General features: G+C 40.8%; 1 protein-coding gene across 1 annotated transcript in view; it reads left to right on the top strand.

The window, feature by feature from the left end:
- PPM1E (protein phosphatase, Mg2+/Mn2+ dependent 1E) overlaps positions 1 to 17,738 on the top strand; it is an 811,755-nt gene that overhangs the window by 765,732 nt on the left and 28,285 nt on the right. The window contains exon 5 of the mRNA XM_044054278.1: positions 12,530 to 12,673. Coding sequence (XP_043910213.1) covers positions 12,530 to 12,673 — 144 coding nt within the window. The remainder of the gene's footprint in view (positions 1 to 12,529; positions 12,674 to 17,738) is intronic.

Here is a 17,738-nt window from a genome sequence, read left to right as displayed (position 1 = left end):
CCTTCATGTGCCTATAAGACTAAGTTGCAGAAAGTATCTGCGTTTTCGAGCTGGAAATTCTCATTATCAGTTCTCTGCATTGCCCTTTGGCTTATCTACTGCGCCCAGAGTATTCACAAAGGTTCTGGCTCCAGTGATAGCTTACTTCAGGCTAAAAGGAATTCAAATCTATCCTTACTTGGACGACTGCCTGATTCTGGCTCAAGAAAAGGAAGACCTTCTACAGCATTTGGAATATGTCATAGCAGTGCTAAGATGCCTAGGGTATTCTGTGAACGAAATAAAGTCCAGTCTAGTACCCTCTCAAGACATGTGCTTTCTGGGTGTGAGACTGAATACAGCAGCCCAGATGGCCTTTTTAACCCCGGACAAACAAAAGAATCTTTCCAGTTACTTCCATCATCTATCTCTTCAGTCCGGGCTGACTGCAAGGACAGTCCTTCAAGCCTTAGGGTTCATGGCATCTTGTATTCTGGTGCTTCCCAATGCCAAACTGCATATGAGGAAGCTACAATGGTATCTCAAAAATCTGTGGACACAGCACTGCCAGGATTTGGACACTGTCATTCAAATAATACCTTGCATTCAAAAAGAATTTTTGTGGTGGGCTCAGGAATGTCACCTAAACAAGGGACTCTCTGTGACCCGGCCAGAGGCAAGTCAGATTCTAACGACAGATGCCTCAGATATTGCTTCGGCAGCTCATCTAAATGGAAAGTGGATACAAGACAAGTGGCCTGCCAGGCTACAGCATCTACATATCAACATGAAAGAGATGTTAGCAGTTCAGTTTGCATTAATTGCTTTCAAGGAGTTACTTCTTCCAGGGCAGGTGTTGATTCTAACAGACAACACAACTGTCATGTGGTACATCAACAAACAAGGGGGAACACATTCTTACCCATTGTGCAGACAAGCAATGATTTTATGGGAGACTGCGCTCAGTCTGCAACTAACTCTTCAGGCAAGGTTTCTGCCGAGCACAGAACTCCTTAGCAGATGTATTAAGCAGACAAATCATGGATCCCCACGAGTGGAAACTGGATCTTCATGTATTTCAAAAACTGACAGTGTCATGGGGAACTCCAGACATAGATCTGTTCGCTTCTCCACTAAACCACCAGCTGCCAAAGTTTTGCACGAAGGATTTCATCACACAGCTTGGAAAGTGGATGCTCTTTCTTTCAGTTGGAAAAATCTTCATGTGTATGCCTTTCCACCTCTGCCTCTTCTTCCAAAGGTGCTTCTAAAGGTCAGACAAGACAAGCCAAGGATGATTTTAATAGCTCCAGATTGGCCTCGGCAGCACTGGTACCCATTACTGAGGAGTCTGGTAAGGAAGCCTCCATGGCCTTTACCCTTGATTCCACACCTGTTGTCTCAGAGGGACGGTCATCTGCTCAATGTCAAGCTTCACTCTCTACATCTAACAGCCTGGCATATTCTGTTTTGGAAGACAGCAGGTCTCAGCTTCCTCAACAAGTTTTAAATGTGATTATGGAAGCCAGAAGACCTAGTACAAGGAAAGTGTACGCAGAAAAATGGAAGAGATTTTTGTTTTGGAGTGCAGCAAACAATTTTGAGATTACTGAGCCAAATTTGAGTGTGGCTCTTCAATATCTTACTGAGTTACTGGTCAAAGGTTTGTCTTTCTCTTCCATTAAGATTCATGCTGCAGCAATTTCAGCTCACTATGATTGTGACCCACCATTGTTTTCGCATCCTTTGTTCAAGCAATTTCTTAGAGGGGCAAAGAATATAAGACCCCCACGTAGAGCTCCTACTCCTGCTTGGGATCTCAATTTTGTGTTGGAGAAACTTACTCTACAACCTTTTGAGCCTGCGGCTACTGCTGACTTGAAATACTTGTCATGGAAGACTGCTTTTTTGTTGGCCATTACTTCTGCAAGAAGGGTTTCTGAGTTGCAGGCCCTTATGGCAGTGGAGCCTTTTTTGATTTTTCATAAGGATAGGGTATCTTTACGTACTAATCCTTCCTTTATGCCTAAGGTGGTTTCTAGTGTGGCTTTAAACCAAACTATTCATTTGCCTACCTTTTATGCAGATCCCCAAAATAAAGGGGAAAAGATTTTGCACACTTTAGATGTACACAGGCTATTGCGTTATTATTTGAGCAGGACTAAGGATTTCAGGCAGTCTCAGCAGTTGTTTGTTTCTTTTGCTTTGAGTTCTCAGGGCAAGCCTGTGTCTAAGCAAACTATTTCTAAGTGGATTGGGTTTTGCATTTCATTTTGTTATTCCCATCATGGCAAGGAGATTCCAGCTGGGATTAGGCCTCATTCCACTAGGGCTACTGCCACTTCTACAGCATTTCTAAGGGGGGTGGCAACTAAGGATATTTTGGAGGCAGCTACTTGGAGTTCAGTGCATACTTTCTCTAAGCATTACCACCTTCCTCTCTACTCTAAATCTAGGGCTGGTTTTGCCACAGCTATTTTGCAAGGCATGTTGACAGCTCCTGCTTCCTTATGATTTGCCAGCCTCCCTTACCTCTGCTTTGGGATTCTACCCAATGGTTAGGACTGCAGCAATGTGGAATGAAGAACATAGTACAGTTTTGTACCTACCATAAATGTAGATGTTCGAGGATCCACATTGCTGCAGTCCAATTTTCCCTCCCTCCTTCCCCTCTGTGCTTAGGGGTGGTGGTGTGGGTTAGGCTATATTCTTGCAAATTTGTATATATTGTATATATATTTGGTGCAGGGTTTTTTGGTGTTTTTGGTTTAGGCCTTGTTTTTTTTTAGGGTCTTCTGACATCTGGGGCAAGAAAAGACTGAGGATATGACGTCGGTCATGCGCATTAGTACCCTGACGTCCTGACATCAGTCTAATGCGCCTTGACCGACGTCAGCCATATACTTTGGTATTCGGGCCGACTGGACAGCGGACTACCCAATGGTTAGGACTGCAGCAATGTGGATCCTCGAACATCTACATTTATGGTAGGTACAAAACTGTACTTTTCCCTCTCCCATACGTCTTTCATGCTGCAAAATCTGATGTTCCATTAACTTTTGATGTGAATTAAGTTACTGTTTAAAAGTCTCTAGTGTCTTGTGTCCTCCCTTTAAGAATTGTAGGAAATGCTCATTAGTCAAGGGGAATACAGATGTATTGTAACCACACACACCCCCGCACGCATATTCACTCATCTGTGCACACAAACGCAAACACACACAAGCTCACCACTCACATCTCTACATACACTTGTACATGCAGCCACACACACATTCACCGCCCCCACACTACCTGGTTGATAAACTTCAAAGCACTTACCTCTAACATGATCTCTCCCATTGAGAGTAATAATGAATGACCACAAACTTTGGCAGTAAGGATTTATGCAGCCAAGTGGTTCTGTGAATTGCTTGGTTGAGTAAAGTACTTACACAGGCATTTCTAGAGGAGAGAACAAGCCTAATTTAGCATATGTTACTCCCCCAAATGCCTCATTAGAATTTGCATTAAGCCATAGAGAAGGCCACTTAGTCGTTTACTGCTGGAGGCAGCTTTTCTGAATCCCAGCCATAGAAAATGTTGAAAGTGCCCTACCTTCTTTAATAAGTGTGAAAAATATATAATATACATTTTGATATACAAAGTATAATCTATATAATACATATATATATATATATATATATATATATATATATATATATATATATATATATATGTATATATATATATATATATATAGATATATATAGATATATATAGATATATATAGATATAGATATATAAATTTATTTTCAGTGTTTCTCACTGATATTGCTGGGCAGTCTGTTTTCTAGTGTCAGCGCTCTTAAGCTTGAGTTTAACTTAGATCTTTATTCACATTTTCTGTTGTGTATGGTCCCTAGGAATGCCAACTTTTCCATTATACTGATCCTAAAATAAGATAAGAAAACATGGTAATTATATCTTTGGTCAGTTTTGCACTTTGGCATGCTGAAATGTACTGTAAGTCTGAAACAGGATTATGTACTATTTGTCATGCTTCGATCTTACTAACTGCCTCACTTCTCTGCTGCATCTCTCAATAAGATTCAATATGCTATTCTTATCCCAGCCAAGTATTTTGTAATACAGAAATTATATACTTCTTACTTCAGATTAGAGTGGATCCCATTAGCAGCAACAAAGATGAAATTGTGTTTTGCATAACAAAGTATTTTTAGCAGTTTTCTGTTTGCAGCCTTGGCCATATGAGCTTACTGTAGCAATTTATATGAAATCTTGCTGTATTAGGTTCCAGAACGATTACTTTATTGTTCTACTCCCAGCACCCCCACCTGCCTTTCTGGGAACACACCTACTATATTGTGTTTATTTAACTAAACAAAATGAGTATGTGTGTTACAAGTCCGCATGACCTTCACAAACAGAAAGGTCACCTGTATGTATGTTTTAACTGGGGCCTTATAGCTATATTAAGATAAATGTATGTGGAGGTTAGACTAGTAGCTGTAGTTTGCTACTTCCATTAGGATTCCATTAGCTGAGGTGTCCAGCTGAAAAATATAATCCTATTAAACCACCTCTGGAATTCAGGCTTCAAATTAATGTAGTTTACTGCAAGAAGTCTTAGCTTCACAAAAGCAGTTATAGAACAGTATCATGTTCAGATTTTGGTTTGCACAACTTACTAAATTGTGACTTAATGCACCTTTCTTCTGTCAACTAACAAAGGAATCATTTTTTTTTTTATTGCTAATGCCTTCTGGCTTCATATGCTAACTTAGATGTGAGGGTCTTTAAGATACTATCTTTATATTAACAAAGAAATATGTTTGATAAACTTAGTGGTCTTACATTTTGAGGGTTATTTTGAAAAATCGTTAATGCCACAGCACTGTCCTGAACAGCACAGATGTTTTAGCACAATGTGGCTTGAATCTGAATCTGTCTGTGCAGACTGTGTAGACCCCTTTTTTCTTGCAATCACATGAGAAGAATTGATAGTTTGACATGATTGGAAGTACATAAGTTTTACCAGGTTTACTGAATTTAGTCAAATTGTAGACTGTTCCTGTAGCAACACTGTGACAGTGTGAGATATTGCTATCTGTGCCAGGGAGAGTGGGGCAGTGCATGTGTAACATATGACAGCATAGTTAGCTGGAGTTTTGTAGGTGATTGTGTGTCATTTGACTGTCACACTGACTTGTAAATATGGTTGTATTGAAAATGTATCAACAGTGTTATTATAACTGATTAAATGTATATGTTTAAACAAAGATTTCTAGAAGGGAAGAGTAGAAGTTTTTGAAATTGTTCTATAGCTTTCAGATACTGCAACAGATCTTAGCAAAGATCTGAGTGTGTATTGTACCAGAGTCAGGTGATCAAATGTGATGTAATTCTGTAACCAGCACTGAGAGGATGACATTCACACAGTAGCTTGTTTTGATTTGTTTTCTTTAGAACCTGATATAAAAATCTATGTCATTTCAGTTATTCAGTTAGTTAGTCAGTTGAGTTCAGTTTAGTTCACTTCAGTGTTAGTTGGAAGCTCATCACCTTGCCTTGTGGTAAGTAAGCATCTCCGCATCTAATCTTTGCTTGCTGTATTAATTAAGTTAGCCAGGGAACAGTTATTCTTTATACAGTCAGACAATACAGTGAGATTAGTTAAGTAGTGTTTTTCTGTATCTGTTTGAATCTGTCCAATTGTGTTGTTTTTATTTCTCTTGTGATTGAAACCCTGGTGTTTATTGTCCTTAGATATTTAGTATTCTCGTGTTTTCTATTTTATTATTTATCATTAAATATTTTTATACCTTTCATTGTAGCTGGTCTTTTTAGAGAATACTTTTAGCATCTTGAGAATACTTGTGCTTATTTTAGTGACACCAAGGCCACTCCAAAAAGCCTTGCTGCTTTGGTTACATTCTACCATTGATATTGTTATTGATTTTACCCAGTATAATTGGATATACTTGTAAGAGCCTGAGAGTGGTTGACTGGTGGCAGTGTACTTACCCTTATAGTCTTGGCAAAAAGGGTACAGCTAGTAAACCTGCACCAGCCTTTCCTGGGAGAGAGTGTGTGCGTGTGTGCGTGTGTGTGTGTGTGTGTGTGTGTGTGTGTGTGTGTGTGTGTGTGTGTGTGTGTGTGTGTGTGTGTGTGTGTGAAAATAAAATACCCAAGTGTGGGTGTGTCAGCTACTTGGAAATGGAACACGGTGCTCCAAAGTGAGTCTTGTTTGAGATCTGGAGAGACAAATAGTCTAGTCCCAGGTCTAAAGTGTGTTCCCTGTGTTCTCTTGAGGGAAATTGTGTTTGATGCGGAGAGCTGCATTTGAAAATACTGTGTAAATCCATTCCTGTCTTAGTGACCATCTCTCACCGGTGTCAGTGGTGAGGATTGAGGCTGCTTGATTACCGGCCCTGGGTAAATAGAGGCCATCACATATTGATGGCAGCAGTGGGAAATTAATTGAACTTCAGTAGTCTGTGGGCAGTTGTCACTGAAGGTGTGTGTACTCTAAACAGCCACAAGGTAAACATTCAGAGTTTCATTTTAAGAACAGTTTTATTCATTTTTATTAATTTAGTTTAGTCAGGGAAAGCAGGCGAAGATGTCAGCAGAGGATTATGGCAAGTTGACAAAGAACCAGTTGGCCAGGGTGTGTGAAGCCAAATGACTTGTGCATGCTAACCAGACTAAAGAGGAAATGATTTCAGCTTTAATTGTAGCTGCAGTATGGACCAGTGGCCAGGAGGACCACCAGTCTGGTGATGGACATGTACAGCCTTCAGAAACAGGATAGTTTACCTTTTCCTCAGAGGACTTAAAAATCCATCAGGAATTAAAGAGACTTGAACTGGAAGCTGAAGAAAAGGAGAAGCAGTGTCAGCAAGACTGAAAGACAAATGTTTGGAGATCAAAGAGAGACTGTGATGTTTGGAGATCAAAGAAAAAGAGAGACTGTGGTGATTGGAGGCTGAAGAAAAAAGAAACAGCAACAGCATGAGAGTGAGATGTTGACTATTTGTCAGGGTCATGGAGGTAATAGGGAAGGGAATAACCAGACCTCAGAAAGAATAAAAGTCAGTAAATTTCTTCCACAATTTGAAGATGAGGGGATGACTTTGATAATTTCATTCATATATTTGAAAGAGTATGTAAACAGTATAATGTTGACCAAGAGCTCTGGGTATAATTCCTAATCCCCTTACTCCATGATAAAGCTGTAACTACTGTTTCTAAATTGTCTGATACAGATTGTTTAAACTATGATAGAGTAAAACAATGTTTACTGAACTGTTACAAGTTAACACCTGAAGCGTACAGAAAAAAAGTTTTGTGAGCATAGATAAAAGGCAAATGAAAGTGTATGTGATTATATTGCTGAGTTAAGCACTTATTTTCATAGATGGGTGAATGGATGGGTGTCAGGTCACCACTTTTGAAAGATTAGCAGACCTTTTAGTGAGGGAACAAGCCTTTAGTACTTTGCCTGAGGACATGAGAATCTGGTTGACAGACAGGGAGTGTACCTCTGCAGATGAGCTGGAGAGAAAAGGGGATCTCTACTTAGCAAACAGGGCATCACTGCACAAGAAATGGATACCTATTGCTGCACATGGATATAAGGGTGCCCATGGTGAGCAGTCTAAATCTCCCAGAGTCTACCAGTAACAAGGGAAGCCACTAGTTCAGGTACACTGCAAGGATCCGGGTTTAGATGATTAAAATGTAACCAGAGGGGCCATGTAGCATAGAAATGTCCACTGTAACAGTGTGGGGAACAAAAGTTAAGGGAGCCAGCAAGTGGGAATAATAGCATGCCAGTAGTAAGTTGTCTGGAGACAACAGGGTTACCAAACTGTCACCAGAATTTGTATCCTATCTTAGAGGATGGAAGACAAGCCACTGGTAAGAGAGACACAACCTCTGACATAACTATTGTGAAGTCTTCAGTGGTTAAAGAGGAGCAGTATTTGCTTGGACAGTCCACTCCAATCAAAGCTTTAGAAGGGATCCCATTCCAAATACCTTTGGCCTGGGTTCACCTTGGCTTGGAGGGTGGAAAAGGAAGCAAGCAAGTAGCTATGTTTGAGGATATTCTTGCAGATGTCTTGATACGGAATGATTTTCATAATGCAGTTCCTTATGTGCATGCAGTTACACCCAGTCAGGGTTGGAGACAGGCGTGTAGGTCTGGTAGGCTTGGGGAGACCCAGACAGACCCCCACACCTGAAGGTGGGGTTGGTGATGTAGCTGTTTCAGGGAGGGAACTACCCCATAGCAGTTATCCAAAGCTGCTGGTAGGTACTGATGTTTTCATGGGCAGGGTGACTGCAAGGGCAGAGGTGAGTGAGGCACCACTGTCAAAGTACTAGGCTTCCTGTGGAAGGAGAGCTAGGAGGGGTTACAAAGGTAGAGTGAGACAGGCTCAGCTTTCGGATCCTACTTTATGAGGCTTAAGGGAGTTAACTAAGGTGGCATCCAATTCTCAAGGAAAAGGGGAGTCTGTATACTGGAACAAAGTGTTACTGTATAGAGAGTGGACCCCTGAGGGAGGGCTAGAGGGTGATGTAATACAGCAGGTGGTAGTACACAGAGCCTACCATCTGGCACTTCTAGCCATAGCCCATGATATTCCTTTTGCATGTCATATGGGCATAAAGCATACCAAGAGATGTATTATGCAGAACATTTATTGGCCTGGGATTGCAAGGGATGTAACAGGGTAGTGCAGGACCTGTGAACAGTGCCAAAAGATAGGCAAGGCAAGGGACAAGATCCAAAATCTGTTGATGCCTTTGCCTGTGATTGAGGAGCTGTTTCCTAGGGTAGCTATGGATATTGTGGGGCGTCTGAGTACACCAAGTTCCCCAGGGAAGAAGTATATCCAGGTAGTAGTAGATTATGCTACTAGATACCCTGAGGTGGTGGCTCTGTCCTCCATCAAGACAGAGAAGGTGGCAAATGCTTTGTTACAGATTCTCAGCAGGGTAGGTTTCCAGAGAGAAATACTAACTGACAGAGATCCCAATTTCATGTCAGACCTGCTAGCTTATCTGTGGAAGCATTGTGGGGTGAAGCACCTAAAGACCACCCCCTACCATCCCCAGACTAATAGCCTTATGGAGAGGTTAAATTCTACACTAAAAACTAGGCTATGGGCATTTCCAAACCAGTTTAGGAGAGAGTATATTTGCCCCATCTACTGTTTGCATACAGAAAGGTATCCTAGGAATCCACATTTTTTTCACCCTTTGAGTTGCTGTATGGGCATAGGGTGAGGGGACCTTTAGATTTAATTAATGACGAGTGGGAGTATGAGTGTAAATCCCACATGGAGTCTGTCATGGCATATGTCCTAAACCCAGATTATGCTGCTAGATACCCTGAGGTGGTGGCTCTGTCCTCCATCAAGACAGAGAAGGTGGCAAATGCTTTGTTACAGATTCTCAGCAGGGTAGGTTTCCAGAGAGAAATACTAACTGACAGAGATCCCAATTTCATGTCAGACCTGCTAGCTTATCTGTGGAAGCATTGTGGGGTGAAGCACCTAAAGACCACCCCCTACCATCCCCAGACTAATAGCCTTATGGAGAGGTTAAATTCTACACTAAAAACTAGGCTATGGGCATTTCCAAACCAGTTTAGGAGAGAGTATATTTGCCCCATCTACTGTTTGCATACAGAAAGGTATCCTAGGAATCCACATTTTTTTCACCCTTTGAGTTGCTGTATGGGCATAGGGTGAGGGGACCTTTAGATTTAATTAATGATGAGTGGGAGTATGAGTGTAAATCCCACATGGAGTCTGTCATGGCATATGTCCTAAACCTCAGGAAAAGGCTTAGGGAGCTCATGGGCTTGGCCCAGGAGAACCTGGCAGGAGCCCAAAAGCAGAAAAAGGTCTGGTATGGCAGTAATGCTAGAGCCCAAGAGTATACTGTGGGACAGTAGGTTATGGTCCTCATTCCTGTCAGATACAATAAGCTGCAGGCAGCTTGGGAGGGACCCTTCAAAGTGGTAAGGAAGGTCATTAATTTGAATTACATGGTAAACCTGCTAGGCAGGAGACAGGGCCACAAATTTTAGTATGTTAACATGACGATGCCTCAGCATGTCAGGGAGTTCCTGGGCAGACTGCAAAGGGTAGGGTTGGCCATTAAGGCCAGTAAGTGTCAGGTGGGTATGGCAGAAGTCTCCTACATGGGACATAGAGTGGGGAGTGGTAAGATTAGGCCAGAACCTGCCAAAGTGGAAGCTATTCAGGCATGACCTGCCCCTGTAACCAAAAAGCAGGTGAGGGCATTCTTTAGGGCAGCTGGACACTGTAAAAAGTGTGTTCCCAGTTATAGTATAATAGCTGCTTCCCTCACAGACCTGACAAGGAAAACAGGCCAGCTAAGGTAGTGTGCACCCCAGGTTGCAAGCAGGCATTCCAAAAGCTTAAAGGGGCTTTGGGAGGACCCCCTGTGTTGGCCAATCCAGATTACAGCAATGCCAATGCAGATGGACTATCAAGACAGGGTACAGGTTGATGTGTCCCCAAACAGGCCCATTTTTCTCAAGCAAAGTTTTTCCAGTGTCACTCGAAAACGCTAGCTTGAGTCTTCAAAGGTGAGGGGGAGATGTGATGATGTGAGGTATTGACATCTCTGCCAGGGAGAGTGGGGCAGTGCATGTGTAACATATGCCAGCATCGTTGGCTATAGTTTTGTATGTGATTTTGTGTCATTTGACTGTCACACTGACTTGCGCAGATGCTTGTGTTAAAAATGTATCAGCAGTGTTAGAATTCTGAAAGTGAAGAGTGGAAGTTTTGGAAATTGTTCTATAGCTTTCCGAAACTTCAACAGATCTTAGCAAAGCTCTGAGTATGTATTGTACCAGAGTCAGGTGATCAAATGTGATATCATTCTATAACCAGCACTGCGACGATGGAACTCACACAGCAGCTTGTTTTCTTCTGTTTGGTTTGGAACCTGATATAAAAATCTATGTCAGTTCAGTTAGTTAGTTGAATTCAGTTCAGTTCAGTGCTATTTGGAAGCTCATCACCTTGCCTTGTGGAAGTAAGCATCTCTGCATCTAATCTTGCCTTGCTGTATTAATTAAGTTAGTTAGGGAACAGTTATTCTTTATACAGTCAGAAAATACAGTGAGATTAGTTAAGTAGTGTTTTTTCTGCATCAGTTTGACTCTGTCCAACAGTGTTATTTGTATTTCTCCTGTGAGTGAAACTCTGGTGTTTATTGTACTTAGATATTTAGTATTCTCATATTTTCTATTTTATTATTTATTATTAAATATTTTTATACCTTTCATTGTAGCTGGTCTTTTAGAGAATACTTTTAACATCTTGATAGTGCGTGTGATTATTTTAGTGATGCCGCAGTCACGCCGAAAAGTCTTGCTGCTTTGGTAACATTCTGCTATTTATATTAGTATTGATTTTACCCAGTATAATTGGATATGCTTGTAAGAGCCTGAGAGTGGTTGACTGGTGGCAGTATAAATACCTTATAGTCTGGCCAGAAGGGACACATCTAGTAAATCTGTGCCAACCTTTCCCAAGTGTGTGTGTGTGTGTGTGTGTGTGTGTGTGTGTGTGTGTGTGTGTGTGTGTGTGTAAATCAAATACTCAGGTGTGGGGGTGTCATCTACTTGGAACTGGGACACAGTGCTCCAAAGTGATTCTTGTTTGGGATCTGGAGAGATAGTCCAGTCTCAGGTCTGGAGCACGCTCCCTGTGTGCTTTTGGGGGAACTGTGCTTAATGCAGAGAGCTGCATTTGAAAATACTGTGTAAAGCCATTCCTGTTCTTAGTGACCGTCTCTCACTGGTATCAGTGGTGAGGATTGAGACTCCTTGAGTACTGGTCCTGGGTAAAGAGAGGCTGTCACAAGCACAATAACTAATTTTGCCATCACAGAAGATGCATGGTAGTTAAAAAATTCAGCTGTCATTTTTTTTCTGTTTTTAATTTTACTGCAGCTTTCTGATGGCATGGGGTACACATGAAAGCCAGTCGTATCTGTGAAGTAAAACATCTTTATGTTTTCAGAGATAATTTTGTGCAGTGAGTATAATGAAAATGAAAATAATTATATATGGGTCTAACGACAAGCCTTCTTTCATACATGAGAACAGGTTCTGACTTGGTAAATTTGAGAGAGAAAAGCCCTGTGAGGTGAAAGTTGCTTGGCTTCTTTATGATTCATAGCATCCGCAAGGTAATTAATGATTATCTGAAAATTCAGGACACCTTGCCACATGCTATTTACATGATTCTTCTCTTACAGGTCACTTGCCACTTTCCAAATGGTCACTGGTCATTCCAGTCCAAGAAGTGAACTGCAAATTGAAATATGAATAATGTCTGAATGTTCCTAGAATTTACAGTATTGTCTTTCTGTCTCTGGTCATTCCAGTCCAAGAAGTGAACTGCAAATTGAAATGTGAATAATATCTGAATGTTCCTAGAATTTACAGTATTGTCTTTTTGTCTCTTTCTCTTCTTTTAAACAATTTCAGAATCTCAGATGTGGAACCACTGGTGTAGTCACCTTTATCAGGGGTAACATGCTACATGTGGCATGGGTCGGGGATTCCCAGGCTATGATGGTGAGAAGAGGGCAGGCTGTGGAATTAATGAAACCGCATAAACCAGACAGAGAGGTAAACAACAGAGTTTCATTGTGTTCAGCATGTAAAATAGAAAGTTTGATTTCAGTTTGATTACTTTCTTTTGTAATATTTGCTAGATTTACAAACTTATTGCACTTTGAGGACCTAGCAAAGCACTTAGTCTTCCAATTAGCACTAGAGAAGCACATTGTTGGAAGCCCTGATGAGTGTATCTTTGGAATTTTTAGGTCCCTGTATTGTTGCAAGAAGAATAATTTGCTCTGTTGGAAGTACCAGTGATCTTTACTACAGGAAACATGCTAAGGCGGGTGCTGTTTTATTGTGAGCAGTAGTGAGGTGATGATCTAAACTGCTTGAGACTATTAGGGAACAACAACTTCACAACTACAGTTGATCTGTTTGTTCAAGTACTAGACAGCTATGCCTTTACAGATAATGATCATTACAGTTAGAAAAACTGCACAGCTGTATTATCGCAAGTGCCAATGATATGTGCCATTAAATAGTGGGCAGCTGTACTGGTGCAAGTAATAGTGAATTGTGATGTTAGAAGCACTAAGTGCTTGTACTATTTGTACTGTAAGAGGTAAGTGGGGATCTATATAATTACAGGAAATACAAAATTATATTACTCCACATGTTGTTGCTCCATGCTGTTAAAGTACTAGGCAAAGGTACCATTGTAAGTAAATGTTAAATTTTAGCATTACAACATCTGGGCAAATGTGTTGTTACTAGTAGTGATAATTTATATTGTTTGGAGCACTGGGCAACTATACCTTTACAAGTAATAATGATATTTAGCTTAACAGGCACTAAAAGTTGTACTGCTATGATTGTAATATGTTCACACTGCTAGAAATGCCAAAGAGCTGTACTGGTGATGCATACTTTTTTAACTGGAAAGCCATACTTGTAAAAATGATTTGCATTGTTGGAAATGCTTCATAGATGTATTATTGCAGGTAATGTGGTCAGTACTGTTACAAGTACCACAGGGCTCACTAATGAAAGTAATGTGCTTCATACTTTTAAAAATGCCAGAAGTGTAGAACTGGATAAAATGGTGAACTGTTGGAAACACATGGATCAAGGAACACTACAGTTTGGAGCACAGGAGTTGATTTACCTACTAGATAGCCAGCTGGCTCTCAGGTAGGACCCAATAAATTAGGATAGGGGAGTCAAAGTCAAAGTAAACTTAATTGTCATACAGATCAACACAAAGGAAAAGTGCGTATCACTGCACGAAATTTCAATATTCAGGCTTGTACCATAAGAATGACAGTTTACAGAAGGAAGAGTAAATTAATAATAATTTAAAAATACTAAAAATAGAAATCAAAATAAGATACTAAAAATAAATACAGTAAAAAAGAAAAAAAAATGAAAGCTTTTTACAGCAAGAACAAAACAAATACAACAATAACAGGAACACTCAGTAGAAATATAAGGATATATAATAAACAATACTATAAATAAATAGAGGCACACATGTAAAAAAACATACCCAACAATATATGCCATAAACATACAGTTTACAGTTTTCATAGTGCAGATAGAGACGTATAAATTGAGCTATGTGGAGAGTTATGAAAATAACAATGACATATTCCACATAAATAATGTTTTACCCATTTAGCGGGTTAAGCCATGGGTTTGTTGTTCAGTAGTCTGACAGCGTGTGGGAAGAAGCTGCTATGGAATCTGGATGTCCTGCATCTAATGCTTCTGTAGCACTTCCTTGTTGACAGGACTTTGAATAGTCCATAAGCTGGATGGTGTATATCCCTCAGTAGTTTTTGGACTCTACCATAGCATCTCTTTGAATGTTCTGCATGATTGAAGGTTGGAGCCAGTGATTTTTGTGGCCTGTTTACTGACCTTATCCAGTGTCTTCTGATCAGCTTGAGAGCAATTTTCATACCAGACAACGTTTTCAGTACGCTCTCAATCGTGGCTCTGTAGAATGTAAGAAGGACCTGTGGGGGGAGGTTAGCTCTACGAAGCCTCCTAAGGAAGTGGAGACATTGTTGGGCTCTCTTTATAAGGTAGGAAGTGTTTGTGGCCCAACTTAGGTCTTGCAAGATATGTACCCCTAGGAATTTGGTGCTATTTACTCTCTCCACTGCAGCACCATTGATGATGATAGGGGTGTGTGGCTTATTTTCCTTCCTAAAATTGATGATGATTTCCATGGTTTTCCCAACACTTAGTGCTAAGTTGTTGTCAGTGCACCAATGAATTGGCTCACCTCCTCCCTGTACTGATAAGGCAAATTACTGTGGTGTCATCTGCAAATTTGATGATTCTGTTTGATTCATGCGTAGCTGTGCAGTCATGTGTTAGAATTGTGAAAAGAAGTGAACTAAGTACACAACCTTGTGGAACCCTGGTGTTTAGGGTGATGCTGTTTGAGTGATGTTTTCTAGCTTGAACTATTTGTGGCCTTTCAGTCAGGAAGTCGCGGATCCAGTTGCATATTTTGTTTTACATGCCTAGATTGCTCAGCTTAGACAGCAGTTGCTGTGGAATTACTATATTGAAGGCAGAGTTGAAGCCTATGAACAGCATGCATACGTAACAGTCCTTATATCCCGGTGGTCAAATGTGTAATGAAGTGTTAAGGCTATGGCATCATAAAACAGAAACAAAGAGTTTTAACAAACAAACAAACAAAGAGAAACATAAATCAACAAAAAGGCCATTCACTAGCAGAATCCCTCAGGCTTGGTCCTGGAGGCTGCTTCTTTTTGGAATTTACTTTTCTAAAGTCAAGGCCAATGTCAACAGCCTTTGGCTGACCAAGTTTGCAGATGATTGCAAACTAGGTGCAGTCACAGAATCCCCCAGTGACACAAATACCCTCCAAAAAGGTCTGATACAAATAACTGGTGCCAGAGCCAGAATGCATAATAGTATCCTTTGGGAAGATAGCAACCCCTGGAAACAATCATATTGATAATACACCCCACCATAGACCCAGACGGTAATCTGGCCTTTGATCATCATGTCTCTATGGTCGTAAGGAAATCATTTTATGTTGCACAGCCTATAAACAAGGGTATGGACTCTAGGTCCAAAAATGTTATTGTTCCACTATACTTGACCCTTATCAGACCAATCACTAAGTACAGTGCCCCTTTTGGTATGTACCTGATTAGGCATATGCAATAACTGGGGTGTCCACAGAGGTTCCTCACAAAAAGAATACATGTCCTAACCAACATGTCCTGTTTGGACCATCTCAAAGCCCTATACGTGTATTCAGTCTCCTACAGATTGCAAAGGGTAGTTTATGCTTGGCATACAAAGTATCCACTGATCCCATGCTGATGGATCAGTTGCACATCCACAAAACAATAGCTTCAGAATCACCTGAGCTATGCATGTTATTACTGAAAAGTTATTGTATTCAAAATTCAAGTATAACTGTAACCCCCAAAATGTTGACACAGCTAGCTATTATGAAGGTAAATTCTATGCTCACCTAGATGAAAAGTATTTCAGCTTTTCTCGGTTAGGGGTCACCACAGTGGAACTCCAGTCTGCTAATGACTGGCAGTGAGTTTTTATGGTGTCGAGTTGTCAGCCCGGCACCCAACCTTCAAGGAAGGCACATGCACACATGTATGCACCTACCTGCTTGTCTTTAAATTCACTTGGTTGCAGGGAGGACATGCAGACTCCGCACAGAAGGTACTCCAGCTGGGAATCGAACTGGAGAACCTCTTGCTGTGAGGCGACAATGCTAGCTGCTGCACCACCACAGCCTCCTATGCTCAACTAGATAAATATATTAATTTTACAGTTCCTATAAGAATTAAACAAAATTGGAAGTTCAAGATCAAACTATCTGGATACATAAATAAATAATACAGTAAAAAAAAGAATTTGATGAACCTAGACTCATATCAGAAGCTAAAGATAATTACCAATTCTTCTTTACTTAGGATCATAGGACGTTACTAGGCTAATGGCCATAGGGACCTTACAAGCCTAGCCTAGTTCTACCCTTGTTTCCACAATCAGCAACTATTGTCCCTGTCCAAGAAGGACACAGGTGGAAACCCCAGGGTGAATTTACGGTTACCCATCTAGTCATCCAGAGTGCTTTTGAAGAGGGCCAATGAGGTACTTTGTTTAACATGAAGTGAGAGTCAGTTCCAAAGGTGTGGTAACCTCTGGAGACAAATCTGTCCCTCCAGCAGGTTCTATTAATGTCACATACCAGGCTAAGGTCTTTAGATCAAGTAACCCATGTACAATTTGACTTACGGAGATGCAGCATTTCCAATAAGGCAGGGTCAGAGATTGCTGTATATACAAGGCAGACATCACCTCTGAGTAGTCTGTATGAAACAGAATAAAGTGATAGTGATTTCAGACAATCCACCTAGGAAAGATGCTGAACACCTTGAACTTTCCTTGTGAGGAACCTTTGTGTTTTTTTTCCAATTGCTGCAGGTGCTTGGAAAGGTACATACCAAAAGGCGTGTTGCACTCAATTATTGGCTTGATGAGGAAAGAGTACAGGGAGGTTATAACTTCTTTTTTTCTGGAGGTAAAGCCCTTACTTATGAGATGAACAACATAGAATGCCCTTCTTACCACTGTGGAGACATGGTGGTCAAAGGTAAGGCTGCTGTCAACCTGTGTGCCCAGGTCTCTCACCAATGAGTGCGTACGTAAGGTGTTGCTATTGATGTGGTAGTTAGCAGGAATATCACCGTTAATGAAAGGGAATAATAATGCATTTCTGCATTCAGTTTAAGGCCATGACTTTGGCACCAACTGTTTGTTTGTGTAATACCCTCTTGTAGGATGTTGACATCATTTATAGATTCTATGACCACTCCTAGTTTGCAGTCATCAGCAAACTTTGTCAGCCACAAACCTTTAGTTTTTGCTTGTACTTCGGAGAAATAGATTACAAACAGTAGAGGTCCCAGGACTGATTCCTGTGGAACACCACTGGTTACAGGTCTGCTGCTGGAGGTGGATTCCCCTATTTTGACTATATGGGTTCTACAGGTGAGCCAGTTAGCGACCCATCTAACAATGTAAGGATTGATACCTAGCTGGGTGAGTTTGT

The sequence above is a fragment of the Protopterus annectens genome, chromosome 13.part0 (genome assembly GCF_019279795.1).
Source record: "Protopterus annectens isolate FY-2018-M chromosome 13.part0, PAN1.0, whole genome shotgun sequence".
NCBI lineage: Eukaryota > Metazoa > Chordata > Ceratodontiformes > Protopteridae > Protopterus > Protopterus annectens.
This window is presented reverse-complemented; position numbering and strand designations above follow the sequence as displayed.